Below are 12,370 nucleotides of genomic sequence, written 5' to 3'. Positions count from 1 at the left end.
CTCACACTGGCTTTAGAATGAAAAGCTTGTTGACTGTCTCCCCTCCTCTACTATCTCTCACTATCTTCCTCCTCCTCACTTCTCTCCAATAAGTTTTAGGATGTTAAAAGATTACTGAAAACGTATTAATATAGGTATCTTTAAAGTGATGATTTATTCTTTTCATAATAAACCAATATCCTTCACTTCTCATTCATCTTCTCATTCTTGTTCCAATTTTCCTATCTGTGAAACACGCCCTAAATTTTATTTGCCGTCTGCTGTGCACGTTTCAACTCGTCATACTGCAGCTTGTACACCTCCTTTCTCTTCTAGAGCCCCTTAAACATTCCCTCCTGAATGATTTTGTTTAGTTCTTGGTTATGTCTCTATGATTCAGAACATCTTGCTACTCAATGTGCTTCCTTCGCTGGAATGCATTTGTTATCCATCCTAATGCTGGGTTTTGACTTTTCTTCCTGCTTTATGTCAGCCATGTAAGCTCTGTTGGTAACACTCGGCCTCTGAGCCAGAACATTGCGAATTTTTCTATTTTAGCACAGAAGTTCTGAAGTTCCAATGCAGTGCTGAGCGAGTGCTGCACTATTAGAAGTGCCTTCTTTCAAAAGAGATGTTAAACTGCAAAGGCCCTGGGTAAACACAAAAGATCCCATGGCATTGCTTTGAAGATGAGCAGTGGAGTTTCCCCTGGTGCCCTGGCCAATGTTGATTCTTCAGCAGACATCACTAAAAGTGCATTATGCCAACGTTCATCACTTACACTTGCAGTAAAGTTTGAGTTTATGTTTAGTGTCTGCTCCTATTCTGTTACATTTGAGAATTTATCATTCAAATCAGGGGGGGAGTATTCCGTTTTATAAGATGTAGGCACAGTTGGGACTGTGAAATCATTTTCTAAATTTGTTACTTCATGGTTGTTTAGGCAGATGATGCATGCCCACATTTTGTAACAGTGGTATGCACATTCCTATGTTGGTGGAAACTTGTTCCACAGCTTTTAAATTTATTCAGTTCTAAACACTAGGTGAAAATAATTAGAGTGTATGTAAAATGAATGTCATTAACTTTATGAGCTTGCTCAAAAATCTCTTGCAATAAAAGATTGACCAACTATTATACTCTATTGTATGTTAGCTTGGTGTTCAATTGCAACAGTTAAAAAAGGGGGTAGGTTTTATGAGCTCCTATCTGTATATGCAGGTATTGCCAGGCAGGGGCACAGGTCAAATATAAAGACACTCAATGTTTTTTTTATAAATTTAGAGTACCCAATTCATTTTTTCCAATTAAGGGGCAATTTAGCATGGCCAATCCACCTAACCTGCACATATTTTGGGTCATGGGGGGCGAAACCTACGCAGACAAGGGGAGAATGTGCAAACTCCACACAGACAGTGACCCAGAGCCGGGATTGAACCTGGGACCTCGGCGCCGTGAGGCAGCAGTACTAACCAACTGCGCCACCGTGCTGCCCAACTATCAATGTTGACAGCTTGCAGTATAGGGGTTTATGAAATAGTTAAATGAATGTCAGATCTGTCGTCTGAATTGTATCTCTGAGCACAGCTGTTGCACATGTCACTAGAAGCAGATTAGAAAGACCTGGAGTGCTCTAGCAGACCAATCTAATTAAAAAGAGCTTGCAATGGTCGATTTCTTCAGATATCCTCAGGTCTGTAGACACGGCAGCTAATGCAGGATGGTGTCAACGTACCTTGCACCATCACGCAGACCCTTGCCCAAATCCTCTTCCAAATCTCGCAAACACATAAGAGTTCTCATTTTCTGAATTCAACTTGCATTAACCAAAATTGCAGCTCTCAAAATGAAAGTCACGAAAACAAAATACCAGAGCATACATCTGCTGATGTCGGGTGGAAAGAGGGGAACAGGCAAAAGAGCCGACGGTGCAGGTAGAAATGTAGAGCAGGGAGAGTTTGCAGGAGATATGTAGGAACATGGAGGGGTTTGAGGACAGGTATAAGAATGGAAATCCATGCACTGAGAGTACTTCGTCTACCTGGAGTATTTATTCTACCAATTACAATTAATAAAGGTAACTCCAAAGAGATGAGGGAGGAGCTGGCCAGTGTTGATTGGAAGGGGAGCCGAGCAGGGAAGAGCAATGGCAGGAGGTTTTTTTTAAGGAGGAACAACATAAATTAATTATCCCAAGGAAGAGCAAACATGCTAAGGGGAGGACGAGGCAATCATGGCTGACAAGGGAAGTCAGGGACAGCAAATGAAAAGCATATAATGTGGCACGGATTGGTGGGAAGCCAGATGATTGGGAAGTCTTTAAAAGCGAGCAGAAGACAACTAAAAAAGCAATAATGGGGGAGAAGATGAAATATGAGTAGAAGCTACCTAATAATATAAAAGAAGATTGTAAGAGTATTTTTCAATATATAAAAGAGAGAATTAAAAATAGACATTGGACCACTGGAAAATGAGGCTGGAGAGGTAGTAATGGGGAACAAATAAATGGCAGAAGAACTGAATAGGTACTTTGCATCAGTTTTCACAGTCTTTGAAGTATTTGGCATAGTTGAAGCTTTTCTGTTCTGCGCTCTGGAGGCAACTGGCATTTATGGCCAGGTGCATTGAGGTGTTTGGACTTGTCTATGTGAAGCCAGGAGTGTAAAGGGAGAAATTACCAGGATGGGATTGAATAAGGGTTTTATTGGCTACAGAAGTATCAAAAGTGGTGAAGTCAGTGGTTAAAAAAATGTGCACCAAGGTGTGTAACACCAGTAGCATAGCAGAACCTCGAGAGTCAGGAGGCAGAAGTGAGTGTAGTAGCTATCACGAAGGAGAGGTACTGGGGAATGTGAATGGTCTTAAGGTGGATAAATCACCTGGCCCAAATAGACCACACCCCACGGTTCTGAAGGAGATAGCTGAGGAGATTGTGGAGGCATTGGTGGTGATCTTTCAGGAATCACAGGAGTCAGGGAGGGTCCCAGAGGACTGCAAAATAACTGATGTAATGTCCCTGTTTAAGAAGGGAGAGAGGCAGAAGATGGGAAATTATAGGCTGGTTAGCTTGGCGTCGGTCGTTGGTAAGATTTTAGAGTCCGTTATTAAGGATGAGATTACAGGGTACTTGGAAGTGCATGATAAAATAGGGCTGAGTCAGCACGGCTTTGTCAAGGGGCGGTTATGTCTGACAAATCTGGTAGAATTCTTTGAGGAAGTAACAAGGAAGTTAGATAAAGGAGAACCAGTGGACTTGATCTATTTGGATTTCCAGAAAGTCTTTGACAAGATGCCATACAGGACGCTGCTAAATAAGATAAGAGCGCATGGTGTTCAGGGCAAGGTACTGACATGGATAGTGGATTGGCAGACTGGCAGAAGGCAGAGTGTGGGGGAAAAAGGGGTCTTTTTCAGAATGGCAGCCGGTGACTAGTGGCAGGTCAGTGTTTGGACCACAACTATTCATGAAATACATTAACAAGCTGCAAGAAGGAACTGAGGGCATTGTTGCTAAATTTGCAGATGATACAAAGATGTGTAGTGGGACAGGTAGTGTTGAGGAAGCGGGGAGGCTGCAGAAGGTCTTGGACAGGCTAGGAAAGTGGGCAAAGAAATCGTAGATGGAATACAATATGGAAAGATTTGAGGTTATGCACTTTGGTGCACATTTTATTAACCACTGATCACCACTTTTGATACTTCTGTTGCCAATAAAACCCTTATTCAATCCCATCCTGGTCATTTCTCCCTTTACATATCCCAGCTTCACATAGACAAGTCCAAACACCTCCGTGCACCTGGCCGTAAATGTCAGTTACCTCCAGAGCACAGAACAGAAAAGCTGTAACTGTGCCAAATAGTTCAAAGATGGCTGCTTAACATGTGTTGTGGATGGTTATTGCCAGCCCCATAACTGATCACTAGGTGGTCCTTGTAGATTGACCAGCTCTCCTAAGAGTAGTAGAGACAAGTTTGGGAGCAAAGAGTGCTGGAGAAACAATACAGAACAAAGACTCCTAGAAGTTGCAATCTTCAGAAACACTACTTGTCTGATTCTTGATGCGTTTGCACCCAGGTGATCATCCTCGGCAGGACAGCATGGATTTCAGTAACGAATGGGGTGACCCCAAGAGCTGTAAGTGTGCAGAGAGACTAAAGCCACTGGAGCGGAGGGCAGCTCGACAACATCAACGTTGCCTGGCACATTCCCTAGTGGGCACACCAAATTACATTGCACCAGAGGTCTTGCTCCGTACAGGTATGGTTAATTACATTAATTGAAGCACACTTTGGTCTAATTCAAGAGAGGGTTTTGTTTTGCAATCTATCAGTTCCTCTAACATTTGCAATGCCAAACTTGATACTTCTGTCCATATCCAAACGTGCGCCAAGTCCTGTTCATTTATCGTCCTTGTATTCATTACCTTTCAGTGACTCCAGTTCGCTAATATTTCCATTTTAAAAACTCCTGTTTTCAAATCCCTCCATGACCCCTCCCTGTCTCTGTAACCTGCTCCCACCCTCGGATCTCTGCGCTTCTCCAATTCTCATTTTCATTGTTCCACCATTTGTGACCATACCTTCACCTACCTGAGCCTTAGGTTTCGGGATTCTCCACCTCACTCTCCTCCTTTAAGATGCTTCTTAAAGGGCGGCACGGTGGTGCAGTGGTTAGCACTGCTGCCTCACGGCATTGAGAACCCGTGTTCAATCCAGGCCCCGGGTCACTGTCTGTGTGGAGTTTGCACATTCTCCCCGTGTTTGATTGGGTCTCACCCCCACAACCCAAAGATGTGCAGAGTAGGTGGCTTGGCCACGCTAAATTGCCCCTTAATTGGAAAAATGTGAAAAACACTTCTGACCAGGCTTTTGGTCACCTGTCCTAATAACTCCTATGGATCGGTGACACAATTTTATTTAGCACCCGAAAACCAGAAGAATGGAAAAGGCGCAGGAGTGGACAGGATCCCAGTGGAGATTTTCAAACTCTGAGGAGAAGAGATCACCCGTTATCTCCGACAGCTGTTGCTGAAAATCTGGGACCGAGAAAAAATTCCTGCCGAAATCAGAAATGCCGCCATCATCTCCATCTTCAAGAAAGAAGACAAAGCAGACTGTGGGAACTACCACGGAATCTCCCTCCTCTCCATCGCCAGGGAGATCATCGCCTGAATCCTCGCTAACTGCCTTCACCCAGTTTCATCCATAATATAGACTTCCTTTAAAAGATTCTTCTGGTCACATTCTCTGTCTACATTTCATTTTCTACGTGACAGAAAGCTTCCCAGCCTATAAAACAAAACCAAATTAGACCCAGGCCATTCATAGTGCTTGCAGCCAATCAGCCCAAATGGTCTTTGCTGGTGTTATGCTCCATGTCGATCTTCCTCCCATTTGCATCTAATCCTAGAAACATGGCCTTCTATTCTGTTCCTCTCTCGTTCTCATCCACCTTCCCCATAAATGTATCTTTGTTGTTCACCTCAAGAATTCCTAATGGTAATGAGTTCCACATTCTCACCGCTCATTAGATAAAGATTATCTCTTGAATTGCCGATTAGATTTATTACTGACTATCGTACTTGTAGGGTGCGGGAAGAGAATTGGAATTGGAACCATACTTATAGCCCCTAGTTCTGGTCTCGCAACATAGTAAATCCGTGAACTGGAGCTGTCTGAAACTCTTCCAGCCCAATAAAAGTCTTGAGGCTGGGGGTTAACTGAACCTTTCTAAACTGAGACAATGTTTGGCATATGTATTAAGGATTATAGAACTAAGATGGCTAGGTGGAATTAAGATGCAGATCTATTCTGTTTGTTGTGCACAACTGGTATGTTGCAATCATGTTAATATTGATGTGATTCACACAGCTGAAATGTTGCCTCTGCATGGCCTGTTTGTTCCTGCACAGCATGTTCTATATTGCAACACAACTGCACACCCATGCAGCATAGAAGGAACGTTGACCATGATCTGACTGAATGGTGGAACCAGCTCAAGGGGCTGAATGGCCTCCTGTTCCTATGTTCTGAAAGGTTAAGAATGCAAACCTGAACTTAAAAACCTGACGACGTATCTGAATACGCAAAACGGACTCTGAAACCTGGTTATGGGATGAATAATAGAAATCTAAATAAAACCTGTTGAAAGGGGCTAAAGCACAGTGAAATCACAATGAGTCAAACTTGGATGACACAATTCCTGTTTTGTCAAAACTTAACAATCACTACTGCCAGCACAATAGCAAATCCCATGGAATGATGCCCATGATGAGCTGAATTTCAGTACTGATAACATTGGACTAGTGGAATTTGTCTAAGCTTGTCATATGATGGGGCCGACTAATCAGAGAGGAGTTAGATTATATGTGAGCGTTAAATCATGGAGTCCAAGTGGGCTGAAGACCCATGAAGCGTTCAATGAATTCTGACCTGCTCGCCCATCTGTTTCCCTAACCATGCTATCATGGTCGTAAAATGTTTCCGCACAAAAACACCGCAAACATGTTTGACTGCATTGACAACATGGTGGACTGTACGAGCATGCCGAAAGACAGCATGCTAAGCAGAAAAAATATTATTCTATCTTTCTGGAGCTAACTCCCAACATTTTTCAACGCAAAGCTCCAGATTTTACAAGGCCAGGGCATTATAAGGTTTGAATGAATTGAATAAAGAACCTTTTCACACACTGACTGCCTTGCTGCCATTTCGTGTGGCATTTGAATCTATTGATTTTGACATAGACCACATTTGTAGGCATATCAGGTTACATAGAGATGCATTCATGTGGGGATTAGGCCTCCTCAGCGATCACAAAGATCCACTTAACTTGTGGGTGGGTCCCCTGGGATTCCACTCACAAGATTTTGCCGTGTACACCAAATACAAAACCACATTATATTGTTAAATAGAACAAACCTCAATCCAAAAATCGAATATGACTAAATAATAACAAATCTTTGTTGGATTATTGAATAATACCAATAACAAAACCTGGTTCCAGGAATAAATAGATTCTTCACGGACACATCATGGTTTTAGGAGTATATACAATTACAGTAATTATATCTTTCTTGTAGAAGTAAAAAGTTCTCACCTCAATAACAAAGCCAGGCTACACAAGTCAGCAATAGAAATCTGAATAACAAATCATGGTATCATTGACTTGGTTGTAATGTGTATATCAATTTGTACCCTGTAGGTTACACCCAGTTATGTGATTGGTGGAGTGTTGGTGTCATTCTTTATGAAATGTTAGTGGGACAGCCTCCTTTCTTGGCACAAACTCCACTGGAAACACAGATCAAGGTAATGAATTTATTGTGCATGTTCTGTTCTTTTTTTTTTCTGCACTCTGATGCTTGCGTCTTTCCCTCTTTAGCCCATTTGGGGACAATTATTATATTTTATTAAAATAAGCATGAATGGCAGTGAAATAAAACTGTTCAACACAGAGCAAAAAAATGGCTATTTGTCAGGAAAGTCTAAATGTATAGTCCCCGTGGAGTTATCCTCTGAAGAATCCCAGTTAAAGAGTTTATAGTTAAAGGGATCATCCTTATAGGGATCAGTCAGAAATGATATTGGCACTGGAGATCAAGATGTAGATCAGTCTGGGTAGAAATAAGAAATAGTAAGGGAAATAAGTTCCTGGTGGGAGCAATCTGTAGGCCCCCTAATAATAATAGTATAAACCAGGAAATAATTGGGGGCTGATAAGAAATGTACAATCATAATCATGGGTGATTTTAATCTGCATATAGGCTGGATTAATCAAATTGATAGGATAGCTTCGAGAGAGAGTTCATAGAGTGTATTAGAGATTGTTTATTCGAACATTGTTATCAAACCAACCAGGTAGCAGGCTATTTTGGATTTAGTGATTGGTAATGAGCTGGGATGAATTTTGTAGTAAATGATCTTCTAGGGAAGATTGATCATTACGTGCTTGAATTTTAAATTCAGCCTGAGGGCAATAAACTTGAGTCCTACATTAGTGTTCTGGTGTTAAACAAAGATAATTACATCAGTAAATTACATTAAAAAAGCAATGTATTATCTAAATGGAGAGAAACTTGAAAATGTTTTGGTGCAGAGGAATCTGGGTGTCCTCGTGCACGAATCACAGAAAGTTAATATGCAGATGCAGCAGGTAAGAAAGAAGGCATATGGATTTGGCCCTAATGGACTGGTAGAAAGACTTAACGGTAGGACAGTTGAATAACAGTTGCAGATATTTAAGGAGATGTCCACTTCCTCCACTTCCTCCCAACTAGAATATATTCCAGATAGGAAGAAAGATTGTAAGGGGGTAGGGGAATGCATTTGTGACTAATCAAGGAGGTTAAAGGTGAAAACGAAGGCATACCATATTGCAACGGTCAGTGGCAGGCTGGAGGATTGAGAGACCTTTAAAGACCAACAAGGGTTACTAAAAAGGAAGAAAAAGAGCAATGGTAAATTATGAAAGAAATCTAGCTCAAAATATAAAAATGGATAGCAAAAGATTCTGTAAGTATATAAAAAGGAAGAGAGTAGCTAAATCCAAAATTGGTCCCTTAGACAATGAGGCTGAGAAGTTAATAATTGGAAATACAAATGACACAGACATTAAATCAATAGTTGCTTGGTTTTCACGGTGGTGGACACTAGAACCATCTAATAGTTTCAGGTAATGAAAAGGAGGAACTGAAAGCAATCGCCATGACTAGGGAAAAGTACTGAGCAAACTATTGGGATTAAAAGCAGGCAAGTCCCCAAAGACTTGATGGCCTACATCCTAGGATGGTAAAGGAAATGGCGGCAGAGATAATGGTTATATTATTATAAAATTCCCTGGACTATGGAAAGGTTCTAGTGGATTGGAATAAGACTAATGTAACACCTCAATTCAAAAAGGGAGAAAGGCAGAAGGGAGGACACTATAGACCAGTTAGTTTAATGTCTTAAGATTGCTTTTGATTAGTAGCAGGATGAAGAGTTATGGGGAGCGGGCAGGACGGTGGAGATCAGATCAGCCATGACCGTATTGAATGGTGGAGCGGGCTCAAAGGGCTGATTTGTCCACTCCTGCTCTTAGTTCTTATGTTCTTAGCCGTAATCTAATTGATGGCAGCACCAACAGGAGGGACTTTTTTAACATTTAAAATGCATTTAAACACAATTCCAGATTTTTTAAAAATCCAGTGATTCAGCAATAATCTCTGTTGTGGAATGGTAGATTTCTGATTTATATTATTGCACATTATCATCCAGGTTATAAACTGGCAGACGACTCTTCACATCCCACCACAGGCTAAACTTAGCCCAGAGGCCTCTGATCTCATCATCAAGCTCTGTCGAGGTCCCGAAGATAGGATCGGGAAGAATGGCACAGATGAAATAAAAGCCCATCCATTTTTCAGATTGATTGATTTCTCCAGTGACATCCGGCACCAATCTGCTCCATACATTCCTCAGATTACGCACTCGACAGATACATCTAATTTTGATCCTGTGGATCCCGACAAGTTGTGGAGCGATGGCAGTGATGGTGAAAGTGTCAATGACACACTCAATGGCTGGTACCAGAACGGGAAGCACCCCGAACATGCCTTCTATGAGTTCACATTCCGGAGGTTTTTCGATGATAATGGTTACCCCTACAGCTACCCCAAACCATTAGAGTGTGATTATCTCGGTAGAGAAACATCTGAACATCAAACAGGAAGTAAGAGGGAAAACACTGCAACGGGGAAAGGGAGCCAGAATAGAGAGCTGGTTTACGTATGAAGTGAGAATCTCTACTCTTTGCCCTTGTTTAATTCCCAGGGATGGATTTTAGTCTTTACCCAATGCTTTTGTGTTTAGTTTAAGAACTTACAGAAAAATATGTTTTGTAAGTATTAATTTATTTGAATGTTGTAATTTGAAGCCTCCAGCAGTTACATGTGAATGATTAGAATGCTGGTTTGAGCACCTAACATTAGAGTTGAAAATCAATTGGATCATTTGATCAGTAGTCAATCAGCAAAGTTGTGCTGGACTTTATTCTTCATGTACACTAAGTCTTAATTATTACCGTAAATGGTCCCATGTTCTTGGAGAGTTTTCTGTAGGCAAGTGCACAGTAGGTGCCTATTTTTTTTTCATTAAAAGTATAAAGGAGTAATTTTGCGAGGCTCCATTCCCAGCACGAGCCTTGCTTGGAGAGAGCACAAGTTGGAGGTAGGAATGTAATGGCATAGGGTCAAACCTCCACTTCCAGCCAGTGAAGCTGTATGTTGGGAGAGTGGATAGAGTTCCAACAGTATCGGGCTATTACTCATGCACCTGTCTGACGAGGCCTCAAACTGGGAGTGATATTACAGCTTTAACACTTTAGGGCCCATTATGGAAATCACATTGGGAGTGGGGAACAGGTCTATAATACTACAGGGCCCGTTTTATTACCCACACTGGGAGCAGAGGTAGGGCAATAACACTATATGGGTCATTGGAGACCCACCCTGGGAGTGAGGCTAGGGCTATAACACTATTGGGACCATCCTGGGAGTGAGGGTAGGGCTATAACATTATTTGGACCATTCTGGGAGTGGGGATAGGGCTATAACATTATAGGAGCCAATTTGGGACCTGTAGTCCTGTCTATCCAAGTTGTGCCTTGGGAGCAAACATACATGTCTGAAGCCTGGAAAATGGTCTTTTACGCTGTGCCTTAAACCATCCTTGCTTAGCTTTGACCAAATATGAAGAAATCAGTTTGGTGTAATTTACATGAAAATAATTTTCTTTTAGAAGTGTGTAGAACACAGGTTATTAGGTTTCTTTTTTTCTAATTTATGCATTGAATTTATTTATAAATTATACATGTTGTATAAACATTTAATTTGACTGTAAATACCTTCATTGTCTCATTTTGCTTCCAATGACATTAAATCTAAGATCATTTTCAATGTTTGTTTTTCAATCTTTTAACAGTTTAAAAGCAAATCAACCCGTGTTATTACTATCCTTACATTTTGCACCACCACCTGAAAGTTTCCCTCCAAGCCACACACCACTCTAACTTGGAACTATATTATCGTTCAATCAGTCACTGGATCAAAATCCTGGCTCTTCCTCCCTCACAGAACTGTGGATGTACCCAAACCACTGCAGCAGTTCACCACCATCTTCCCATGGGCAGTTAAGGCTGGGAACTAAATGTTGAACCTTCCCAAATACTCCCAGTAATAAAAACGTTTTTAAAAGTAGAACTGTTACATGCTCAAGATTGACATGATTGATCTGGATTTTGTGGTAAGTTTCGACATTTACTACCGGCGAAGCTAAAAATCCTGTCCTCGTGTGGCTAAAGTTAGATTTTTAACTTCTGGCTGCAGAACAGAAAGCAGGAACTGCAAGTCCCCTGCAGCAAAGCACCTGATTGCATTGTACATCGAAGATACTCCCATTGTGGTCAGTCTTCCGCTGAGAGGCAGGTGAGTAATTTTATGGAGTGTTCTACAAAGCTTTTGATAACTCATAAAAACTTTTTAAAGTTTATTTTTAAAACTTGAGCATAATTTATTTTATAAACCGTGGCAATTTTTTGTAACTTTAACTGGAAAAATGCAATAGACAACCTTTTTAAAGTGACAACTAAGTAAAACAGTTTGAAAATCACCAGTTTTTTACTGGTGTAGATAACATTGTGTGAAAATCAGATGAGGGGGATCGGGTGTCATAACTTTAGTGAATAAGACCTCACACTCCTCAATGACATGAAGGTAAAAGCATCAGTCGGTAATAGGTTAAGGGCATCTAGAAAAATGTCCTTTTCTTTTTTGTTAATAAATTTAAAGTACCCAATTTTTTTTCCAATTAATGGGCAATTTAGCGTGGCCAATCCACCTACCCTGCATATCTTTGGGTTGTGGGAGCGAAAGCCATGCAGACACGGGGAAAGTGAGGCAGCAATGCTAACCACTGCGCCACTGTGCTGCCCCGCTCTGAATTTAATGACCAATTAATATCACCTAACCTCGAACACCCCATCGACACATAAACATCTTTGCTTCATAACCTTTTTAATCTTATGAAAAAAACCCCAAGAACTCTACAACCCCTGATACATCCTTCAGTTTCTTAAGACACTGCCCCGTGGAATGGTACTGTTAGCAGCCACAGCATCTGTGGGCTCTTCCACATTCAGATGCTAGCTTTTGCCTCATGGCGCTGAGGACCTGGGTTCAATTTTGACCCCGGGTCACTGTCCATGTGGAGTTTGCACATTCTCCTCGTGTCTGTGGGTCCCACCCCCACAACCCAAAGATACATAATAGGTGAATTGGCCATGCTAAATTTTTTGAAATGTTTTTATTGAGTTTTCATATTTTATATCCAACAAATTACAAATTATTAGAAA

At 41.2% G+C, this 12,370-nt stretch overlaps 1 protein-coding gene across 1 annotated transcript in view; it reads left to right on the top strand.

Moving 5' to 3' along the window:
- Window positions 1-10,916, top strand: part of lats1 (large tumor suppressor kinase 1) — a 49,237-nt gene extending 38,321 nt beyond the window's left edge. Inside the window, exons 6-8 of the mRNA XM_038800624.1 lie at window positions 4,055-4,237; window positions 7,184-7,290; window positions 9,238-10,916. Coding sequence (XP_038656552.1) covers window positions 4,055-4,237; window positions 7,184-7,290; window positions 9,238-9,753 — 806 coding nt within the window. The 3' untranslated portion in view covers window positions 9,754-10,916. The remainder of the gene's footprint in view (window positions 1-4,054; window positions 4,238-7,183; window positions 7,291-9,237) is intronic.
- The last annotated feature ends 1,454 nt before the right edge of the window (window positions 10,917-12,370 follow it).

The sequence above is a fragment of the Scyliorhinus canicula genome, chromosome 6 (genome assembly GCF_902713615.1).
Source record: "Scyliorhinus canicula chromosome 6, sScyCan1.1, whole genome shotgun sequence".
Taxonomy (NCBI): domain Eukaryota; kingdom Metazoa; phylum Chordata; class Chondrichthyes; order Carcharhiniformes; family Scyliorhinidae; genus Scyliorhinus; species Scyliorhinus canicula.
The sequence above is the reverse complement of the archived record's forward strand: the minus strand, read 5'-3'. Positions and strand labels throughout refer to the sequence as shown.